This window comes from Malus domestica, chromosome 01 (genome assembly GCF_042453785.1).
Source record: "Malus domestica chromosome 01, GDT2T_hap1".
In the NCBI taxonomy this organism is placed as follows: domain Eukaryota; kingdom Viridiplantae; phylum Streptophyta; class Magnoliopsida; order Rosales; family Rosaceae; genus Malus; species Malus domestica.
This window is the reverse complement of record NC_091661.1, coordinates 30,469,043-30,492,545: the sequence shown is the minus strand read 5'-3', so window position 1 is coordinate 30,492,545 and position 23,503 is coordinate 30,469,043. Positions and strand designations below refer to the sequence as shown.

The window sequence follows — 23,503 nt, the reverse complement described above, 5'->3', positions numbered from 1 at the left end:
TTTGAGAACCAGACCCGGAGAAAGATTAAGATTTTGAGATTGGGTAATGGTGGTGAATACACATCATATCATTTCTTTAAAGTTTGCAAAGAGGAAGGAATTGTGAGACATTTCAATGTTCGAGGAACTCCACAATAAAATGGAGTTGCAGAAAGATTGAATTGAACCTTGCTTGAGAAGGTTAGATGTATGTTGTCTCAGTCGGGTTTAAGCAAGTCATTTTGGGCAGAGACAGTTAATTATGCATGTCACATCATCAACCGGTTACCCTCAGCTGTTGTTCAGGGTAAGACACCAATGGAGGTATGGACTGGAAAACCTTCTTCTGATTATGACTATATCTGTATTTTTGGTTCACCTGCTTATTTTCATGTGACTGAAAATAAACTTGATCCTAGAGCCAAAAAGGCTATCTTTCTTGGTTTTAGTAGTGGTGTCAAAGGTTACAGGTTGTGGTGCCCAGAGATGAAAAAACTTGTAATCAGCAGAGATGTGACATTTGATGAAGAAAGTATGTACAAAGACTCTGAGAAGAATGTGAAAGATGTCCAACAGGTGGAGCTTGAGAAAGTTGCCTCTGGTACTTCAAATCCTATTTCCGCTGATGTTGAAGCCACTACAAGTGAAGAAGTTAGAGACCATGAGGATGTTGAAGAATTTGAACCTGAAGATTCTATTCAAGTTGAAGAGCAAGTTTCACCTCAAGAGTCTATTGCCAAGAACAGAAGAAAGAGGCAAATTACCAAGCCAGCTCGGTATAGTGACTATGTTGCTTTTGCTCTTCCTATTATTACTGATGATATTCCATCCAACTTCGAAGAAGCCATTGAGAGTGAGGAGAAGGAGATGTGGTGCAATGCCATGGGTGATGAGATGAATTCTTTCTTGAAGAACAAGACTTGGGAGTTAGCTAAATTGCCTAAGGGCAAGAAAGCTATCGGTTGCAAATGGGTGTATGCCAAGAAGGATGATGCTGATGAGAAAAGCAATGTGAGATTCAAAGCAATATTAGTTGCTAAAGGGTATACACAAAAGGAGGGCATTGACTACAATGAAATCTTTTCTCCAGTTGTGAAGCATTCCTCAATTCGCATTATGTTAGCTCTTGTTGCACAGTATGATCTTGAGCTTGTGCAACTTGATGTGAAGACGGCTTTCCTACATGGTGATTTGAATGAATAGATCTATATGTGTCAACCGGATGGGTATACAGTGAAAGGGAAGGAGAATTTGTTTTGCAAATTGAAGAAATCACTTTATGGCTTGAAGCAATCTCCAAGACAATGGTATTTGAGGTTTGATAAATTTATGAGAGGCCAAAATTATTCTAGAAGTCAATATGATCATTGTGTGTACTTCAAGAAGTTGCAAGATGGGTCTTTCATTTATTTGTTGATATATGTTGATGATATGTTGATTGCCTCAAAGAATGTTGAAGAGATTGAGAAATTGAAGAAGCAAATGAAGAATGAGTTTGAGATGAAGGATCTTGGTGAAGCGAAGAAGATAGAGATCACTAGAGATAGAGCGAGGGGTTTGGTCAGATTGAATCAAAGACAATACCTTGAGAAGTTGATTCGGAAGTTTAGAGTTCATGATTCAACCAAACCAGTTAGTACCCCTTTGGTTTCTCATTTTAAATTGAGTTCTCTACAATGTCCTAAAACTGATAAAGAGAAGTTGCAAATGAAAAATATACCATATGCAAATTTGGTTGGTAGTTTGATGTATGCAATGGTATGCTCTAGACCGGATATTGCTCATGCAGTTGGTATGGTGAGTCAATATATGCATAATCCAGGTAAAGAGCATTGGCAAACAGCTAAGTGGATATTGAGGTATCTCCATGGTACTCGAGATGTTGGTTTATGCTTTGAGAGGGATGACTCTGGTATTGGTCATTTTGCAGTTGGTTATGTTGATTCAGATTATGCAGGTGATCTGGATGGAAGGAAGTCTACTACAGGCTATGTGTTTACTATGGCTAAAGGACCAGTTTGTTGAAGGTCCATTTTGCAGTCGTATGTTGCCTTGTCTACTACAGAGGCTGAATATATGGCAGTTGATGAAGCTATAAAGGAGGTCATTTGGATACATGGGTTGATTAGAGATTTGGGGGTCGATCAGAAACAGGTGGAGGTACATTGTGATAGTCAGAGTGCCATTTATTTGGCTAAGTATCAGGTTCATCATGCAAGGACCAAGCACATAGATGTGCGTTATCACTTTGTTCGTGAAATTGTTGGTGAAGGGGAAATCATTATCCAAAAGATTCCAACTAAAGACAACCCCGCTGATATGTTGACTAAGGTTGTTGGTGTAGCCAAGTTTGTTCACTGTTTGAACTTGGCTCACATTATGCCTATATAAAGAATGCGTTGAGCAGTAGGAGTTTTGGAGCATTTGGCTCGACATGAGTTGTTCTCTTGCTAGTGTTTGGGAGTGATTTTTGTGTTGATTGTGTTGGTTGGCTTATCATGGTGTTTTCGGAATTTGGCCAAAGTGGAGATTGTTGAATTATGGCCAAACAACTTTCGGCTATTAAACAAGGCAAAAGAAAGAAAAAGACAAATGATTATGTTTGTTGAAAAGAAAAAAAGAAGGTCATGATGATGTTTGTAAAGTAATCATTATGTCTTTACTTTGGTTTTGTTTATTGGGTGTTTATAATGGATGAATGTGTGCATACGGAGGTAAGAGAGAGGAAGGAAGTTTGCACCATTTTTTCTGTTTTAGTAGCCCATCTTTGAGAGAGCAAAGTGAGCTGCAGAGAGCAGAAAATTAAGAGCAGAAAAGAAGAAGAAGGTGCTCTTCTATTTGGTTAGTAATCATCTACCAAAGTAGTTGTTGTTGTAATAGCTTTGAGTTATATGTATAGAGAAGAAATTATTCATTATATTTCTTTCTCTATTTGTTTATGTGGTGTGTGAGAGCTATTAGGTGTATTGGGTTATTTGGGTGTGAGATTGCCAACACTTTGTAAACTCCCATTTGGTTGATAGTGGATTATTGGGTGAGCTCCTACTGCTCCGAGGACGTACTCCAATTACACTGACTGTTGAGGAACCTCGTTAAATCTTGGTGTCTTTTATATTTTGTTCTTGCATTTTCATTTGATAAATTTCTTGTGGGTTAGCTTGAGTTGGTTCCAACGGGTTTGGTGCTATCCTAGCACAACATGGATGAGATACTGCAAGAGGAGCTAACGAATATGCCTTCTTATTTCTTACAGTGATGGAGAAAAGTCTGGCAAAGCGGAGGGAGGTACTGCATATATTTCGGATAATGAGACTGATGGGCAAGCTAATTATGACAAGTACGTCCTTTATACTTACAACTTAATGATTAATATTGTTTATAAATTGTCATCTTAATGAGACCTTGATGCATTCGACTGTTGCAGTGAGGGAAAGTCCATAGAGAATGAAACTGAGAGGGTTTCTAGAGAAAACAAGCGACTTGTTATTGGAGCTGAACTGGAGATGAAAATTAAGGATCTGTATGAGAAGTATGGTTCCTTGATCTAAGATTCTTTCTTGAGCCTTTAACCCGGCATAGTACACCTGATATCAGCCGAAACATAATAATATAAAAAGCATTGGCCATGACGTGTGCATAATTTGAGTTGTGCCAATATTGTTTTTGCAGTGTAACCTACTTTTTTCATCCTGCTTTACTGAAATCTTTCCTAACAAATATGGTCAATCTAGATTCAAGGATGACCAGAATTGTAGTCATCTTATTGCGGAAGCTCTTGATCCTGATGGTAAAGTTTCATCAGCTCAAATTTCTAACAAGCTTAAACAGCTAGGGCTGAAAGTTGCACGAAGGAAAAGAATTCGGAAAGCTCAGGAATCTGTTCCACTGGGCCTAGTCAAATTGATGGAGATGGAAGAGTAGAGGGAGCAGTTAACACTCATTCTGAATCAAAAAGCCAGCCTTTGTGAGTGTTTTGTCAATTAGCCATTAATTTCATGGCAAATCGTAATGCATGCTGGTTTTGTTTGTGTTGCTTCACTGCTCAGCTGTTAATTAATTTGACCTTAATATTTTTATAGGCGAGCAAGAAAAAGGGTCCGTGCCCTCAGTGAAGATCAGGAAGCTAATATCAGAGCTTTGTATGAGCAGTGAGTATTACTTGGTGGCTTGGTGGAAATATGAGATTTGACATCTTCTCACTTGATAAATGGTGAAGGATTACCAAAGAAAAGTAGATAATGGAAGTTTACTATTATATTGTTTTAAAGAAAAATTTGCTTTCTTTGATCTTCCCAGATTTAAAGGCCATAAGAAGTGCAGCCATATGATTGCAAATGCGATGGATGGAGATGGGAAATTCACAGCTCCTCAAGTTTCTCGTAAGCTTAAGCAGCTTGGTTTGCATATTCCTCGGAAGAAGAGGCCTTCACGTGGCATGCTGAAGGATGAGGATCATAGTGACTCTAATGCAAACAAAATGCACGACTCTGATGATGAAACACTATTTTCATTAATGAATGAAAAGGTAAATGTCAATGATTAGTATGTCCATCTTAGTTTTCACTGTTTTGGCGTTTTTACTGCATATGTCAGACTCCAATATCTTTACGTAAACCTTACAATATAAGGTTATTAAATTCATTATTCAGTTCGGTTTCCATATTCCGAATTAACTTGTAGGAATGTGTATTTGGTTCCATCTTTACACTCGCATGCATACATAGATGTGTAAATACCTATGTCTGACAACTTTTTGTTTGAACTTCTAGGGACAAGAAGGATAATAGCGACGAGTTGCTAGAACAGACTACTGGGCGAGAAGCGTTGGAAGATGATTCTGATGATGAAATCCTAAGCTCTGTTCTTAAGTAAATCTCTTCCCTCTCTCCATCCTCAAACCTCCCCCTGAGAAAAAAACGAAAAAGAAGAATTCGAATAACTATAGTCATTGCATTCTGATTGTGTATGTAAGGTAGCCATTTTTCTAATCAAATTGTCTTTTGGATGTAGGAAAACTAGGCGATCCCTTTCCAAGTCCATGGATCAAAACCCCGAAGCCGTCTTGATTCAGGGAACAGAAAGCGGCAGTGTTTTGGAAAATGGAGTTGACAAAGGTGCTGCTGCCGAACGTGCGAGTCTGAATGGCAGAGAACAAAAGTCACAGGCACCAGCAATGGTAATCCATTAGATGTTGGACCTGTGAAAATTTTGGAGGATTTGCTACGTCTGGAAATGGACACTGATTTGGCAGATTAAGAGGATGAAGTAGGTACATTGCCAGTGAGTGGTGTAAGCAGAAGGAGGTCAAGGATGGTACTTGATGATGAAGATGATGACTGAGATTGCAGCACGGTCAGGTTTCACCGTGCTGGAGTATCGAAGGACGGTTTGGTTTCTGACTCTGCTGGAGTTGTTACACCATTATCCGTTGTCGCATGAATGTCAGAGATTATGTATAGTTACAGCAGCATGATCAGGTTTCACCGTGCTGAGTACCGAAGTGGTGAAATCATCCATTTTTCTTAAACCTGCAGTAGAATTTGGATTAGTGATATGTGTGTACATTGTGTAAGGGACTCCTGTGGACAGGGAAGGTCACCTCCGGACTGTTGGACCTTATTAGATGCCGCGTGGGGCATCATCCTACAAATAGTGGTCCCACAGTTGCCCCCGGCTATCGATTTCCGGATTGTAGAAGTTGGACAACTGATGAAGATTTTGGAGCAATTCTATCACATTATATACCAATGTTCATCCCCTTGTTTTTTGGCCTGAATGTTCAATTATTAATTTATTATGGTTTACTAGTCCCAGCTGCTTAATATTCCAAGTGCAATTTCATGTAATTCTCTAGTTCATCTTATTCTAATGGTCTGTATTATAAAAGATTTCGAGAAGGCTATATGAAATATAATCAACAGTAAGAAAATATAAATGGAATACAATATTTACAAGGTTCAGTAAAATGTGCTTACATTCTCGGAGTGGACTAGGATTCTCTTCCCTTCTCTTTCCATCCCCTTCAATTCCGTACTCTCACATTTTCTATTTTATTTTTCTCTTTATATATAAAATTAATACAAGATGTTGACGTGGCTTAACCGCGACCGTTCAAATAAGAAATGAGAAAATGAGTGGGAAAAAAAACAAGGAAAGAGAATCCAACCATCCATTCCATGCCCCCACCACCTTTCTCTTCTTCTTCCAATCCCTTTTTCCACCTTTTCTCTACCACTTTCCCTCATTTTCTCGACCACTTTACCTCCTTTCCACCTTTTACCTCCACCCACCCTTTCCCACCTTTTCCCTACCACTTTCCCACATTTTCTCGGATGAGGAGGATCTCAGGGATAATTTTGTCATGTGATTAATTTTTATCAGATATTATTTGTGTTCAATTTTAAATAAAAAAAATTCAAAAATAATTTCTAGCCGCAAGATGATAAATAAAAGGATACTATGAAGTGATTCCCGAGATCTTCACAAAAGGGATCCGGATAAGATCCTATTCCCCTTTTCTCAGATTTGGATCTCATATGGATCCTCTTTGTGAGGATCTTACATCTTATTTGTTAATCGTACATCGTGCAACCAAAAATTATTTTGAAATTTTTTATTTAAAATTAAACACAAACAGTACGTAATGATATCTAACCACACGATGTTTGATAAATAGATGAGATGTGAAGATCATAAAGAGGATTCGGAGAGGAACCTCATCCTCTTTTCTCTACCACTTTCCCTCATTTTCTCTACCACTTTTCCTCCTTTCCACCTTTTCCTCCTTTCCACATAGACCTACTCCAACCTTTGGGAATAAAACTCAAATTTTATATTCTAAACCTACCCCAATTTGCTCTAACCCTCGAGCCAAATATGAGTTTTAACCCAAAACTCATTTTTGGGGCATATTTACCCTAGGATTCCCCTCGAGTTAGTGGGCTGGCCCACCATATATGTGTATTTTTTTTGTAGTTTTATGTTTATGAATTCACCGAATCCAACAGTTAAAATCTAATATGATCAAATCTAACGATCCAAATTTAAATCCAACAACTAAAATAATTTAAAAAAAAAATTCTTTTATGTGTTTCATATTCTTTCATAGTGTTCCATGAGTTTCATTGTCACATCTCGATCCCGACATACGCCCAGGATCGACACGTGATGTCACCAAAACTCGTATCTCAAACTTAATTATTCCACCACCAGAATATGGAAAATTACATCTCCAGAATCGAACTTCGTAGTGATTTTTCGTATACTTTATGACTGCATCTAACCTCCTCGTTAGACTGCCTACGTACCCTCAATAGGGATCAAGCCATTCGTAGTTCGTCATACATTACACTCGAACAATTATCACACAATTCACTTTATCTTCAACATGATACATCCACAGCATGTAACATATTAAATAACAACGAAGCATAATATTAATCTCAAGCTACCTTGATCAACTAAAATAATTATAATAATAATAACAATCATATTCAACGTCATTTCACAATCCTGTAAATTAAACAATTCATGAATTAAAGATGCATGATCTTAGCATTTAACTACGTTAATCAAACAATGCGATAACATATCATTTATGAATCTAGTTAAAGAACCCAATATAATTCCCTAATTGGATTATAAGTAATAAACATGGTAAATTTAATTTATATTCACAAGGTCTAGTATAGGTAATTCCCATTCACTCGAATCTTGGGTTCTAGACTAACTTTATGGAAATGAGCAAGAGCAATGATTCTAGACCACTCAACGGAATCTAAAATATCAAGCGGTTTCTCGTAATCTATCTAGACCTGTCACATGTAAAATCAATGCCTGTGGCCAAGTCTAATTTGGCCGAAAAAAGCCTTAAAACGCCATAAACCTGGCGAAACCCTAGAATTTGGGTGTCCTCAATTTGACTCCATAACAGCTCTGACTTCCCAAACAATGCATGGGCTTTGTTCATGAGGTTAAGGGGAGTCTATTGGTGGTGGTCACAGTTACATTCAAATTTTGGTGGATCGCCACCACGAGCTCGTCGCACTCCGTGCAGGTGTTCACCATTTCGGGGCCAATTTTCCTCCAATTTGGGGTGGAATGAGTAGAAGGGATGATGGGAAATGAATTCCAGGTGGTGAGGCGCTTCAACTCGTCGGAAATTGGCTTGGAGGCCACCAGATTTCATGGCTTCCACCGGTTAGGTCGCACGGGTCATGAGACCCGGTTTTCTCCCCACCCCCCCCTTTCTTTTCCTCTCCTTTCCCCTTCTTTTCTGATTGGTTGCTCCCTTTTTTTTTTTTTTTTTCCTGATTGGTCCTCCCTCCAACCTTTACTTCTGATTGGCCACAAAAGCACATACCTCATTCGTTTTTTTCCTTCAAAGTAGGAGTTTAAATAATTTCTAAAATCTATAGTTTAGTAACACAACTTCAAACGTCTGTAACTATACCGTTATAATCCGGACTCACAAACAGCTTTCGCCTATACATTTGGGGTTTCGAGATCTATTCAAAAATATAAATTGTGACCTCAAAAGGTTTACGGATTTTAAATAATTAATTCCAAACTTCAAACTTTGTAACTAGTTTAATTAAAATCTAAATTCAAACAAATTAAAATAATTTCTCGAGAAATAATATAAAATCTCAATAATATAAATACGTAGATTATAACAGTGAAATCCAGGAACGGGATTTTACATTCATGGTGTTGGTTTAGTAATTTTTCAATTGGAATCAAAATATTTTTAGGTTAAATGTTCATAAAATTAAATTAGAATAATCTACATAATTTGTTAAAAAGAAGTTACTTTAAGAGAAAAAAATACGCTAAATTCATTCTTTAATAATGTCAGGCCAAAATTTTGGAGTTAAAACCTAATTTTTTTGAGTTGAAAATTTTAGTTTTTAACACAAAATTGAGGATGGTCTTACTCTTACCCTCCTTTTCCTCCACTTTGCTTTGTTTTTCTACGACTCCATCTTCCTTTTTACAACCTTTTCTCTCTCAGCGTCCACATAACGACAACAAAGGATCAATCCATAAAACATCTATTGCTTTTCACTCCCAAATCCACGTACAATTCAATTCACCATTTCACATACCATGTTGCTCACAATCATATATTCTGTCTTGTTTGCTCTTACATCTGCCAAATGCTGTTTGGGTGCTGGAATCAGTTCCAACATCGGGTGCTTACAAACAGAAAAAACCGCCCTGCTTCAGTTCAAACAAGGCCTCATCGACAAGTCCAACGTTCTTGCCTCTTGGGAAACCGGCAAAGATTGTTGCGAGTGGAGAGGAATCGCTTGCAATAACGAAACAGGTCATGTCGTCACCCTAGATCTCTATCACAACTCTTTTGGTATTTATAGTGTTGAAACTCCTCTAAGTGGTGTGATTGCTCCTTCTCTACTTGAATTGCCATATCTAACTTACTTGGACCTCAGTTTCAATCATTTCCAAGGACAAATTCCCAAGTTCATCGGTTCTTTGAGTCGATTGGAGCAACTCAAACTAGCAGGTGCCAATCTTAGCGGACCAATTCCTCCCCAACTCGGAAATCTCTCTAGTTTGTATACTCTTGATCTTGCACAGAACGATGTCACATTCGAAAATCTCAAGTGGTTATCTCATCTTTCTTCCTTGAGGTACCTGTATATGTCGGATCTTAATTTTTCCGAGGTTGTAAATTGGCCAGAATCTATAAGCAAACTCCGTTCACTTGTTGAGCTTCAGTTATCTTCGTGTAGTCTTCCCAATATCAAACAGAGCTCGCTTTCTTTTGTCAATTCTTCAAACTCTCTTGAAGTCCTTGAACTCTCGAATAATTTTCTTAATGTTTCGATATTTTATTGGATGGTCAATGTCAGCACCAACCTTGTTTACATTGGTTTAGCTGATAGCCAGTTGCAAGGTCCCATCCCAGATGTGTTTGCAAACACGGTTTCTCTCGTGTCTCTTGATCTCTCGGTTAACGAACTTAAAGGCGGGATACCGAAATCGTTTCGAAACCTTTGCAGTTTACGGTGGTTGAGTTTACTGGAAAACAAACTTTCCGACAGACTTGAAGACTTTGTCATAAACTTGTCTTGTGCTCAAGACACCCTCGAGTCCTTGTTCTTGAGTGGGAACCCGTTTTCGGGTTCATTTCCTGATAACATTACAAGATTTTCATCCTTGAAAGATTTGTACATTGACGTCACCAACGTAAGTGGGTCTCTTCCAAAAAATTTTCAGCCACTCTCCCAGCTAAGATACTTGAGCCTAGTTCAAAACCAGTTCACCGGATCACTGCCTGATTTTACAGGTCTTTCGTTGTTAAGGCAGTTATTTATCTCCAACAATCAACTCAGCGGATCTCTACATGAGAGTATCAGCCAACTTTCCAGCCTCGAAACGTTGGATCTTTCTCGGAATTCTTTGAATGGTGTCATAACTGAAGTGCACTTCTCCAATCTCTCCCGTTTAAAATATTTGGATTTTTCTCATAATCCTTTGTCTTTCAACTTGAGCTCGGATTGGAATCCGCCTTTTCAAACCATAAGACTAGGATTGTCCTCTTGCAAGGTTGGCCCTGCTTTTCCGAAATGGATTCAAACTCAGACAAAACTTACTTCACTTGACATGGTTAATGCTGAGATTTCGGATTCTATACCTGATAAGTTTTGGGATCTGTCTTCCAGCTTACTCGATTTAAACCTATCGATGAACCAAATCCATGGAAAGTTGCCAAATCTATCAACAAAAAACTCCACCTTCTTTTCTTTTGACTTGTCATCTAATCTCTTGGACGGCCCACTTCCACCATTTTCTTCAAATGTATCCATCCTGCGTCTCTCCAAAAACATGTTTTCAGGACCCTTATCTTCCTTTTGTGAAACAGAATCTCCAAACTTCTTTGATCTAGACCTTTCTCACAATCAGCTATCTGGTGAACTTCCTAGTTGTTGGATGCAGTTTCAAGGTTTGGTCTTTTTGAACATGGCTAAGAACAATTTCTCCGGGAAAATTCCATGCTCATTAGGCTTCTTAAAGTATGCTATGTTCTTACACTTACAGGACAACAAACGTTCCGGAGAATTGCCTTCTTTGGTGAACTGTACAGAATTAAGAGTTGTTGACCTCGGTGCCAATAAACTATCTGGAAATATACCGACATGGATAGGCCCGAGCCTAACAAAGTTGCTGGTTCTTCGCTTAAAGTCGAACGAGTTTTATGGAAGCATACCTTTAAGTCTATGCAGTCTTCCTGCGCTTCATGTTTTGGACTTCTCCAAGAACAATCTATCCGGAGCCTTGCCCCATTGCCTCCCTAACATAACAGCTTTGTCTTCGATGTCCCCCGAGGTGGAGGACAACATCCCTGTTGGGTTTGTGCAACTGACTTGGAAAGGAATACAGATTGAGTTCGGCCAAAATCTTCATCATTTGAGAAGCATTGACATTTCGAGCAACAACTTAAGCGGAGACATTCCAGAAAGTGTAACAAGCTTGCTGAAGTTGATTTCTCTGAACCTGTCAAGAAACAATTTTACTGGGGTGCTTCCTAACAACTTTGGTCAGCTCGAGATGTTAGAATCGCTTGATTTGTCACGAAACCAGATATCTGGTAGCATTCCTCCGAGTTTTTCGAGCTTACATTATCTTAGTGTCTTGGACTTGTCATACAACAACTTATCAGGAAGAATTCCCCAAAGTACTCAACTTCAAAGTTTTAATGATTCTCAATTTACTGGCAATCTTGGACTTTGTGGGCAACCGCTCTCACCAGAATGCCCGGGAGATGTAACAACGGAAGATCCTGCAGTCCCTAATGGCAGTGGAAGTGACAAGACCAAACAAGATTATGATGGTCTCATAAGCTTCGGATTTTATGTTAGCTTGGTGCTTGGATTTATCATAGGATTCTGGAGTGTTTGTGGTACCTTAGTTCTTAAGACGTCTTGGAGGTATGCCTATTTCCGATTCTTTGATGATATAAAAGCTCGGATTATGTGAAGACCGTCGCCTGTGAAAGGCAAAAGCTGCAGGGGAGATTTCAAAGGTAAACGGTAAAGCTCTACTCTCCTAATTCATTATATACTTCCGAACTCCAACCCGTTAAATTCGCTTGTATTTTCCGAGTTAAATGAGATATTTCGGTAAAAGTCTGCCGAAACAATATTTTAAAGCTTTTTATTTATTTACCTTTAATTTTAAGATACTTTTTGTTAACTTTGTAGATATGGAACCACAATGATCATCAGGAAAAAAAGTCGACGACAAGTAATATCGTAGCTCTCACTGGGGCAAAAGCTTACTCTAAAATTTAAATTTCAAGTGTCTCAACTTTCGTTCTTTTACATTCAATGTAATATCGGAAGTGTTTTTTTCTTTTTCTTTTATTCTGATGCAATGTGATATAAAATGTCATCAACTATCTTGTTTGTCTAAATGGTTATGTATAATAGATTGCTCTGTCATGCTGTGTGGACTGATTTTCAATCGGATCGGATCTTCCCATATGATTTTTTTTCTTTTTCGGATTCGGAATTTCAGATTCTAATTGGTCGAAATATTTTGGAATGTTTTGGCTCGGAATCAAATATTCCTATCCAAGTTGTGCCCTAACCATGTGTAATATAGTTCCGACAACAATCATACCAAGTTCAATAAATTTCGAGTGGCTCAACTTTCGTTCTTTTAGATTCAATGTAATGTTTTGGATCGGAAACAGGGTATTTCCCAGCCCCAAAGGCAAAAGATGAGTGCATCAAAGAATTGCTATGCTCTATGAAATCTGTTCAATGATTTACACCTACATACGAATACAAGACGCATTGCTCGGATGAAAACCAGAACGAAACCAGTTCAAACACACCGGGAGTGAACTTCATTCAACGTAAGGCACACTGAGAACACGAAGATAGAGTCGGAAACGTTTATGACAAAGATGTTACGCGGACGGAGTTATCAGCTGATCCTGTTAAGAAGATGGGTAAAGTTGGGTGCCAATCTACAGTAGTTACGGCAGCACTGTGTGGGAGAGTTCTCAACCCATTCGCATGACCCCGGACCTGAACCAAGTTAATGAAACAAAAAATTGTGTTAACACAAAGCATCACCTAGATCTTCAAAACACGACAATCAGGAAACGCTATACACAACGAAGCCACTCAGACACACGTATGGAGAAGAGAGAACAACCTGGTATATGGGTGCTCTTACAGAACCGGATGTGACCAACAGTCTCCTCCCATTGGCATCTAAAGCCATTTCATGTCTGCAATTTTTTGAGCTCTCGGGGTCACAGAACCTATGGAATGGAAGGGAGCAGTGCAAATTAATCAGGTGTATGGCGAAATAGTTTTGTTTGGCAAGACTGCAGTGTAACCGATATCTACTAATAATATTGAGATGCCAAAGAAAAAGTACCTGCTACAGTTCCTTGACCAAAGGATTTGACCTTGGTTTTGCAAGCTCCATTCAAACACCTGACACCGCAAAACAGTTCTGTTAGGCAAATACTTTTGAGAGGACAAAATCATAGACCAGCTGCAGTTCAACTACTGACGGGGACAAATATCAAATTCTCTAATCAAAATTTGGTGCAAAAATGAACGTAAAGCCCTTGCCTTTCCGTCTACTCCCAAACTGAAAATACTTGTCTCATCAGGCCCGAAAAGAATGGAGCTTATAGCAGAGTCATGTGCAGGCCACCCAGTTATTTGTAGACAGGCAGACATATCTTTGGCTTGTTAAGGTGTTCATATATTTATGAGTACGTGTACATATGTAGGCAAGCTAAGCTATGGAGAAAGGGGGCACCCATTTATGATTCCATTAAGACAAGGGCTTGACCATACAGCTAAATGCCCTTGTTCAGGGCGATAAATTTAGCCATCTTGGAAAAAAAAATATCACTCTTCTTTTTTTTTTTGGTCAATAAATAAATACCACTCAAGTAATGCAAAAGTGATCAAAAATATATCAAGGATACCAAACATGTGAATCATTCCATCAGTTGCAGCGGCCGCTAAAATTTTCCCATTGTGATTGAAACTAAGGGATGTAATTGCAGGTGGATCTTTACCAAGAGGAAGAACTGTCTTCACGAAACCCAAATGATTGTTAAGGAATAAATTTACCAGTGTCTTCTCAGAAAAGAAAAGGACATAAGAGTAGAAGTTGCTATATCATGCATATATGCTCTTCTGGTACAAAGAAAACACATACCATAGCCTTCCACGTCTTCATGTTCCACACGGTTAATGAAGCAAACCCCATACTATCAACAAAACTTGATCCGTGCCTACAAATACAGTAAAAGTCGTAATACAGACATTCATGAAAATTATGCCCAAACCCTCAACACGGACATATATGCATGTAAGTAAACAGTAAGAAGAATCTTTCATGACCAAATTATAATCATTCACAGTGCTCATGCCATACTTCAGTTGAAGAGGATTGTTACAATAGGTGCGGAGAATTTGATCAAACACAAAGGTGTATGGACAATATGATAAGATTACATAAAGAACATACCCCTTGGATGCTGCTGCAGTAACAAAAATTGGCTCTACAGGGCTGCACTTTATATCCAAGATACTGTAGCAAGGAAAAAAAGGTAAATAAGCGCACCAAGAAGTACACAATAGTACGCAAGTAACATTAGGAAGAAGTTGAACCTAGGAAATTCTTGACTCGTGCTAAGATCACAGACAACTCTCTTTGCATCGACATTCCATGCTTTAATGCCTCCATCAGCAGTGCCTATGAGAAGCTTTTGTCAAAAGAACAAAAACACTTAAAATAGATATTTCCAATGTCAAATAATCAGGTTAACATTCCAATGCCAAGCCATATCTGAGGGCACTTTGAAAATCTAATCTGCATACCAATCGGTCAGATTTACACTCCCAGTCAAGTGACAATATCTTGGCTCCACAATAGATTGTTGCATTTCTAGATGACGGAGTTGATGAGTCATACGTCCATATCCTGTTTAATGAACAAATACAGATTATGATTTGAAAACAGCCAATGGTCAAAGAGTTGAGAAATCAGCCAATAGTCAAGGAGTTGAACAATAAATATAGCACTTTAGTAACTATAGAAAAAATACCTTACTGTGCCATCTTCAGATGCGCTGGCTATATTGTTTCCAGATGCAGAAAAGCGACAGCGAGTTATTGGACTTGTGTGGCCCAAAAATGTCTCCTAAAAACAATGATGATCTGAAAGTTATGAAGTCTCCAATAAAACATAAACAACTGAAGCTGAAGAAAAGTATCAGAAAGAAGGGAGCAACAAAAATACAAAACCGCAATGAATTGAATACATGCTTGTAGCATCAAGATCCAATCATGCCTTAGAAGCAATTTACCTGGAAGTCAACCTTAACTTCAGGGAAGTCTTCTACATGGCTTTCCCTGCCATTTTCTGCAATCATATTCCATAGTTACTTAACAGATAATCTCCATAACAGCTACTGCACCATCCCCACTACACAAAGGAAAAATAATTCAGATATAGAAGTTACCTACCATTATAGGTGCCATCCTCGAACAGCTGAATACCATCAGCAGTTCCACCATCTCTCATGCGAGGACTTGATTGAGAACTTAAATTAGGATCAGACTTAGATATGTTAAATTCTGGTCTACTTCCCATGTTTCCAGCAACAACCCAATCTGGATCCACCTCTGCTTCCCCTATTTGAAAAGTATCAGGAGGGCAAGTTTCCTGAGTATCTTTAGATATAATACGATTTTGCTCATGCACTACACTTGATGAACTCCTGGTTCGTTCAGTGCTTGCATCGGCTACTGATGAACAATAACTGATTTTCAAAAATGAAATAAAGGAATAAGGAAGAGAGAAAAACATGATAGTCTCAAAATACTGACGAACTCTAGCACCAAGTATATACAAATTATAAAACGTGACACTCTAAACTCTAAAGCAATGAAACAATGAAAAACTTTACCTTCTTAGCTGGCATAATTCACCATCTTTTTCCTCCAACAAAGCCTGAAGTTCTGACAGCTTGAGATTGAGTTGCTTGATGTCTTTTTTCAGACGGTTGACAGTAGTCTTCTCTGAACTGATTTTCAAAAGGGCTGGCATGCGTGGTTTAGTTAAGGGCATTTTCTTCAAACTTAGATACATTGCTCAATAAAAGGGGACAAACCAATGCAAAACTAACCTCGTTTTCACTTGAAATATACAAACTCAAAATAAATTAGAGCATGGTTGATATAAACAAAACTGGTTTTCGTATGGTAGCTATGAAATTCTGATAACATCAAAAGTCTATGGAGTTGGACGCAACAAGTACCAAGATAAACAGCCCCTTCTCAAATAACAACATATAAAAAAATGTAAATAAAAAACAATTTTGAAGGATATGAGTACCATTGAAGATCTCACTAAAGAAATTCCTCACAGATAAACGCAAGGCCTCGTACCATTCCTTTGAAAAGTATATACGAAACTCAGGATCAGAGTTTGGTTTCTTTACATATGGAATGGCTGCATCACACATATAAAAAGGTACATCAACAAAAGACAGCAGCGTCATCATACCAAAATAGAAAGACAAAAAGACAAACCCACCAAACCATGCAGTCCAATCCTCGCTCCTTTGCGACAAATCATTCCCATTCATTCCAAAGAACTCTAAAACTTTGTCCCTCCTCCCTGACTGGATGGCATTAACAACGTAGTACCGTAGAATTGACACCTCCAATTTAGAAAGAGTAGACAAAAGTACGGTCTCCGATGATGAAGAGAGACACAGCTTGAAAAAACTGAACAGGCCAACTAATTTATCTGCCTGAAACTTAGGCACATACACTGAGAAGATTAATTCCATTATCCTATCCACTTGAAACCCTTTACCGATATCCGTAGATAATTCGGAATCAAAAGCTTGCAAAGTGTTGGTGAATCCTCTAAACACAAGAAACTCCCTCACAAGCTCCTCAGCATACTGCATATTCTCCATCTTCCCCAGCTATGTCTACAAACATATAAAAAATTGCATCTTTCACTACTTATCACTATAATTTTTTGACCAAGAATTAAAATATTTAGTTATATTTAAGAAATACTAAAAGATTGCATTTTTCACTACTTTTCAATGATTTTTTTACAAAGAATTAAACTTTTTAGTTGGGAAAACGCAATTTTCATTAGCTTTACATCACATTTTTTTTTTCCCGGAAACTAAAAGGGTGATCAGGGAGTCCATAAAAGCAGTTCATAATTGAAGTTGCGTGGTAATTGGTATCAAGTTGGAAGCATAATAACAAAAGGGAAAAGGGGGTTAAAAGGGATCTAGGGTTTATAGGAATTGAAATTTCAGGAATTTGGGGGAAGGAAGAATTGTACCTTGCGGAATTGCAGAGGACCCGGATGGAATTTGCAAATTACAGCGAGCTGGAGGGGAGTTCGATTCAGCTTTTCCGGTCCCAGGTGGAGGAACGTGGAAGAGGGAGTGAGATTGGCGCTTAAATTATTACTACTGTTATCATTGTATAGTTGAAGCCCAAACATGTTGGGTTTGAGCCCAAACGTAGTCGATTGGGCCAATTTGTATTTGGGTGGGCCTTGCTAGATTATCTTGTTACTATCTATCTCATTAGCTCGACATTAGACACGAAACAAGAGAGGTACTAACTACTAACTAGTTACCCTTGGTTATATACCAATTTCTCCCATGTTATTATGATGGCCATGTTCTTTTCCAAACAAAAAAATCATTTAAACTTGGCATATATAATAAGGGAGCTGTTATTCGCATTTCTTGTCGTTATTTTAATCAAAGTCTTGGGTTTCTTTGTTTGTATAAGCAATTAGTCGTTGCACGTTTTTTCTGAGAATATTTGTTTAATTGACTGTTGTTGGCGTGGAAGAACAATGTTGGCGTCAAAATTTCTTGAAGTCGCATATTGATGGCGGGAGAAAACTTGCGGTGGCTAATAAGTCTTCAGTCAACATCTATACTCAAATGGATTAAAGTGCATGTGAGGAGGCCCATGTGGTTTGGGCTAGATGAGTAATTAAAAATATAATTAAAGACTAGGGCCTTGGGCTCTAATGACTATGTTAGGAGATCAATTAATTTATTTTTAAAATATTTGGATTAATTTAAACTGTTGTATTTGTTTGAATTTTTTTTGGACAATCCAAGTAAATTTCATTGAAAGAGAAAGTTATTACAAGGTAAGGACAACTCCAAAAGAGAGTCCAAAATAGTCAAGCAAAAGCCCAACTCCATAAACAAAAACTACAATGAGAAAGGCCCAAAGTGAGCAGTCCATAGCAGCAAACAAACGGAAAAACATAGGCATGAAAATGTAGAGCAACCACTTCCACCAAAACAGCCGCACCACCACCGCATATCCAATGCCACCACCCGGAAGAAGGGCCAAATAACCAAATGGATGAACGGAAAATAGGGGTAAGCAAGCTACCGACATTGAGAGCACTCCTATAATCCTACCAAATAATGTAAAATGCAATTTAAATGTTATGAACCACCAAAGTGTGTCTCCGAAGCAAATCCTAGGAGGTGACACCCAATGAAATAAGCAGCAAGGGTAGATGGTAAAAGATTCACGGTGAGGAGTGATGTTCGAAGAGGAACAAGGCAAAGGAAACAGATTTGAGATAAACTCCGGATAGACTGAGACAAAGCTCAGAGCAACTTAAGACACAAAATGCTCAAAGAGAAAGCAGCCGAAGGCTACAACAACAACAACAACAACAACAACAAAGCCTTTTCCCACTAAGTGGGGTCGGCTATATGAATCCTAGAACGCCATTGCGCTCGGTTTTGTGTCATGTCCTCCGTTAGATCCAAGTACTCAAGTCTTTTCTTAGGGTCTCTTCCAAAGTTTTCCTAGGTCTTCCTCTACTCCTTCGGCCCTGAACCTCTGTCCCGTAGTCACATTTTCGAACCAGAGCGTCAGTAGGCCTTCTTTGCACATGTCCAAACCACCGGAACCGATTTTCTCTCATATTTCCTTCAATTTTGGCTACTCCTACTTTACCTCGGATAACCTCATTCCCAATCTTATCATTTCTCGTGTGCCCATACATCCCACGAAGCATCCTCATCTCTGCTACACCCATTTTGTGTACGTTGATGCTTCACCGCCCAACATTCTGTGCCATACAACATCGCTGGCCTTATTGCCGTCCTATAAAATTTTCCCTTGAGCTTCAGTGGCCTACGACGGTCACACAACACGCCGGATGCACTCTTACACTTCATCCATCCAGCTTGTATTCTATGGTTGAGATCTCCATCTAATTCTTCGTTCTCTTGCAAGATAGATCCTAGGTAGCGAAAACGGTCACTTTTTGTGATCTTCGCTAGATTGCTCCGGTCATTAGTGTGGATAAGTATATAAATGGATAGAGATAGGAAAGCAAACACAAGATGTACGTGGTTCACCCAGATTGGCTACGTCCATGGAATAGAGGAGTTCTCATTAATTGTGAAGGGTTTACACAAGTACATAGGTTCAAGCTCTCCTTTAGTGAGTACAAGTGAATGATTTAGTACAAATGACATTAGGAAATATTGTGGGAGAATGATCTCGTAGCCACGAAACTTCTAAGTACCGAAGTGTGGTATCGTCTTGACTTGCCTTATCTGTCTCATAGGTAGATGTGACATCTTCTCTGGAAGTACTCTTCCTCCATCCAGGGGTGGTATCTATAACTGGTGGAGATGCACAAGGTAATGTATCAATTTCACTTGAAGCTTACTTGTAGTTTCATGATTGGTCAAGCGCGATACAAACCATGTAGTAGGAGTCCCTCAAGTCACCGAGCTAGGGGATCTGCTGAAAGAGGTGACATACAAGGTAAGCAATCAGAGCTTCGGTTGATTGTTCACATTCTCCCTATCTTGCAGGCAGCATGAAGGATAAAGAGAAGAAAAATGAGGAGAGATGATATGGGATACTTTTGCTTTTGAAGAAGTAACTTTCCACAGGCTTATTCTTGAACTGGGCTTGAGGGTTTTCTGGTTTCCTCCAGAGTATAAGGCCGACTGAAGAATTTCAGGGTCAAAACAAGTCCATCAAATCTAGAGTACGTTCGACCCTGCTGATATGGGATACTTTTGCTTTTGACAGAGTAGTGGATGTATCGGCACGTGTGCTGTTACGCTTGTCTCCACATGCTTCCTTGTATCCTTCTCACTTGCCCTATTTGTTCCTCAGGCAGATGCGGTATCTTCCCTGGAAGCATAAGATGTTGAAGATGAGTACTCGAGAGCAATGCCAGGTAAGTAATCAGGTAAGGGGTTCCAGGCAGTCAGTTCCTGGCTGGAAGCTTGATTCCAAGTGCTGACTGATTGCTCTCTTTCTCCTTGTCTTGCAGGTAAGAACAAGGCCAAAGGAAAAGACAGGGAAAAAGCATGATATGGGATACTCTTGCTTTTAACCCTGATGATATGAGATATTCTTGCTCTAGTATAGCTTGTTTACAGAGGTATTATCGGGGGGAAAGAAAGCTGAATATTTCGAAAGGCTTCGTTGGGAGTGCCCTCTCAAATAAGAGAAAGGGTTGAGCATTTTTGCAGGTCTGCCTGTCCGTTAGGGATGGAGGTCGACATATATAGGAGTCTCCCTAACATCAAGTAATAATGCTATTCCTTTACTCTGCTTGGTTATAGCACGGTAGTGGGAGCTGCCAGCTTCACATGTTTTAACTCTGTCAGAGCACTTTGAAAAAGTGGTCTGTGGTATCTGGAAAGCTGATGTTGCGTGTGAAGATTACAGACAAGCTTAATCCAAGGAGATCCAGCTCTTGAAGTTGGGAAAGTGGTGCCTCTTCGATTTTCGAACAAGCAATCCTGTCGGGGATCTGGCTCTCAAGATTCGGAGAACGATGCCTCTTCGATTTTTGAGAAAGTAATCATGCTGGGGGTCTGGCTCTCGAGATTCGGAGAGCGGTGTCTCTTCGATTTTTGAGAAAGTAATCATGTTGGGAGTCTGGCTCTCGAGATTCGGAGGGCGGTGCCTCTTCGATTTTGGAGCAAGCAATCTTGTTGGGAGTGTTTTCTCGAATGTGAGTAAAGGTTGGACGTGTTTGCTAGTCTACCTTGCCACGAAGTACAGAGGTTGACACACAGGGACTTTCCAATTATCCAGCAGTGGTACTGTTCCTTTACCCTCTCTTCGATTTTTGAGAAAGTAATCATGTTGGGAGTCTGGCTCTCGAGATTCGGAGGGCGGTGCCTCTTCGATTTTGGAGCAAGCAATCTTGTTGGGAGTGTTTTCTCGAATGTGAGTAAAGGTTGGGCATGTTTGCTAGTCTACCTTGCCACGAAGCACAAAGGTTGACACACAGGGACTTTCCAATTATCCAGCAGTGGTACTGTTCCTTTACCCTCTCTTCGATTTTTGAGAAAGTAATCATGTTGGGAGTCTGGCTCTCGAGATTCGGAGGGCGGTGCCTCTTCGATTTTGGAGCAAGCAATCTTGTTGGGAGTGTTTTCTCGAATGTGAGTAAAGGTTGGGCATGTTTGCTAGTCTACCTTGCCACGAAGCACAGAGGTTGACACACCGGGACTTTCCAATTATCCAGCAGTGGTACTGTTCCTTTACCCTTGTGGGTAATAATATGGTAGCTAGACCTTCAAAATTTATGTGTTTAAACTTTGTTAGTGTTGTTTCTTTGCAATTCTTTTACCCTTCTTGGTCAGAGCGATGTAGTGGGAGCTGCAAGCTTCACGTGTCTCAACTTTGTCAGAGAACTTTGGCAAAGTTATCTGTGGTACCCATGAGCTACTGTTGCGTGTGGGAAGTGGGTGATTGAACAGTACGATTCATGTGCTTTCTACTTCGTCAGAAATCTTCGACAGAATGCCCATAATTTCCGCAAAGCTGAGTGTGCGTGTGACAGGTGCTGACAAGGCTGGAAAAGTAGATGCCTCTTCGATTTCTGAGATCGGCCCTCGTGGTCTCTGAGCAGCCCAGCTTTTGAGAAAGCAAGCCTCTTCGATTTCTGAGATCGGACTTCGTGGTCTTTGAGCAGCCCAGCTTTTGAGAAAGCAAACGCCTCTTCGATTTCTGAGATCGACCCTCGTGGTCTCTGAGCAGCCCAGCTTTTGAGAAAGCAAACGCCTTTTCGATTTCTGAAGCTTCGTCGAGTGCAGATTTTTATAGGGGCTGACATTAAGTTCCAAAGCACACTTGAATATCCACCAGTAGAAGCTCCATTCTTGCACTTCTAAGATCTTGATTTGTCCGACCTCTTCTCTCTTCAACACCTTTGAAAATGTCTGGCCCCTCCGACCGTCGTTTTGACTTGAACCTTGTTGAAGAGGCAGCCCCGCCTTCTCCAGACAACATATGGCGCCCATCCTTCGTCTCCCCTACTGGTCCTCTTACCGTTGGGGATTCCGTGATGAAGAATGATATGACCGCTGCGGTAGTGGCCAGGAACCTTCTCACTCCCAAAGATAACAGACTACTTTCCAAACGGTCTGATGAGTTGGCTGTTAAGGATTCTCTGGCTCTCAGTGTTCAGTGTGCAGGTTCTGTGTCTAATATGGCCCAACGCCTATTTGCTCGAACCCGCCAAGTTGAATCATTGGCGGCTGAAGTGATGAGTCTCAAACAAGAAATTAGAGGGCTCAAGCATGAGAATAAACAGTTGCACCGGCTCGCACATGACTATGCTACAAACATGAAGAGGAAGCTTGACCAGATGAAGGAATCTGATGGTCAGGTTTTACTTGATCATCAGAGATTTGTGGGTTTGTTCCAAAGGCATTTATTGCCTTCGTCTTCTGGGGCTGTACCGCGTAATGAAGCTCCAAATGATCAACCTCTGATGCCTCCTCCTTCTAGGGTTTTGTCCAGTACTGAGGCTCCGAATGATCCCCCTCCGGTGCCTTCTCTTTCTGGGGCTCTACCGACTGCTGAGACTTCTCCTAAGCAACCTTTGTGAAGGCTCCCTCTTGTTTGTTTATTTTGACTCAAGTATATGTACATATTTGTAACTTATCGGGGATATCAATAAATAAGCTTTCCTTCATTTCAACGTATTGTGTTAAATACACCAAAGCCTTCTTCGCTAAGTTCTTTGAATTTTCTTTTGTTGAAGCTTGTATGTTGAAGCTTTGTGAGTGGAACATATAGGTTGAGGTAGTGTTCCCTTAATTTCCCGAGTGAGGACAACTTCTCGGTTGGAGACTTGGAAAATCCAAGTCACTGAGTGGGATCGGCTATATGAATCTTAGAACGCCATTGTGTTCTGTCCTGTGTCATGTCCTCCGTTAGATCCAAGTACTCTAAGTCTTTTCTTAGGGTCTCTTCCAAAGTTTTCCTAGGTCTTCCTCTGCCCCTTCGGCCCTGAACCTCTGTCCCATAGTCGCATCTTCTAATCGGAGCGTCAGTAGGCCTTCTTTGCACATGTCCAAACCACCGTAACCGATTTTCTCTCATCTTTCCTTCAATTTCGGCTACTCCTACTTTACCCCGGATATCCTCATTCCTAATCTTATCCT

The 23,503-nt window shown here is 39.7% G+C and overlaps 2 protein-coding genes and 2 long non-coding RNA genes across 7 annotated transcripts; 3 read left to right on the top strand and 1 right to left on the bottom strand.

Moving 5' to 3' along the window:
• Window positions 1-3,812: 3,812 nt before the first annotated feature.
• On the top strand, window positions 3,813-4,405 carry LOC139195290 (uncharacterized). Its single transcript, XR_011580068.1, has 3 exons — window positions 3,813-3,943; window positions 4,059-4,127; window positions 4,276-4,405. It is a non-coding gene; the product is annotated as an uncharacterized lncRNA (long non-coding RNA).
• A 226-nt stretch (window positions 4,406-4,631) lies between these two features.
• Window positions 4,632-5,782, top strand: LOC139195291 (uncharacterized). Its single transcript, XR_011580072.1, has 2 exons — window positions 4,632-4,847; window positions 4,990-5,782. It is a non-coding gene; the product is annotated as an uncharacterized lncRNA (long non-coding RNA).
• A 3,157-nt stretch (window positions 5,783-8,939) lies between these two features.
• LOC103426522 (receptor-like protein EIX1) lies at window positions 8,940-12,468 on the top strand. 2 transcript variants are annotated; one of them, XR_011580055.1, is made up of 2 exons: window positions 8,940-12,035; window positions 12,207-12,468. XR_011580055.1 is itself a non-coding variant. In XM_070820527.1 (2 exons), the coding sequence occupies exon 1, from the start codon at window positions 9,088-9,090 to the stop codon at window positions 11,980-11,982; it is 2,895 nt and encodes a 964-aa protein (XP_070676628.1). In that variant the 5' UTR covers window positions 8,940-9,087; the 3' UTR covers window positions 11,983-12,028; window positions 12,207-12,468. The 2 variants fall into 2 exon arrangements, 1 of the variants encoding a protein (XP_070676628.1); XM_070820527.1 differs by having other exon boundaries at window positions 8,940-12,028.
• A 172-nt stretch (window positions 12,469-12,640) lies between these two features.
• LOC103428256 (uncharacterized) lies at window positions 12,641-17,722 on the bottom strand. 3 transcript variants are annotated; one of them, XM_017330357.3, is made up of 16 exons: window positions 17,362-17,722; window positions 16,585-16,990; window positions 16,378-16,500; window positions 15,956-16,097; window positions 15,513-15,808; window positions 15,353-15,408; window positions 15,092-15,186; window positions 14,865-14,967; window positions 14,655-14,749; window positions 14,512-14,574; window positions 14,200-14,275; window positions 13,964-14,072; window positions 13,599-13,711; window positions 13,399-13,457; window positions 13,171-13,279; window positions 12,641-13,040 (listed from the first exon to the last, which is right to left on the bottom strand). In XM_017330357.3, exons 2-16 carry the CDS (start codon window positions 16,973-16,975, stop codon window positions 12,906-12,908), a joined length of 1,965 nt encoding a protein of 654 aa, XP_017185846.2. In that variant the 5' UTR covers window positions 16,976-16,990; window positions 17,362-17,722; the 3' UTR covers window positions 12,641-12,905. The 3 variants fall into 3 exon arrangements, with proteins under 3 accessions (XP_017185846.2, XP_028960038.1, XP_070676646.1); XM_029104205.2 differs by having other exon boundaries at window positions 14,200-14,263; XM_070820545.1 differs by having other exon boundaries at window positions 15,956-16,100; window positions 16,381-16,500.
• Window positions 17,723-23,503: the final 5,781 nt, after the last annotated feature.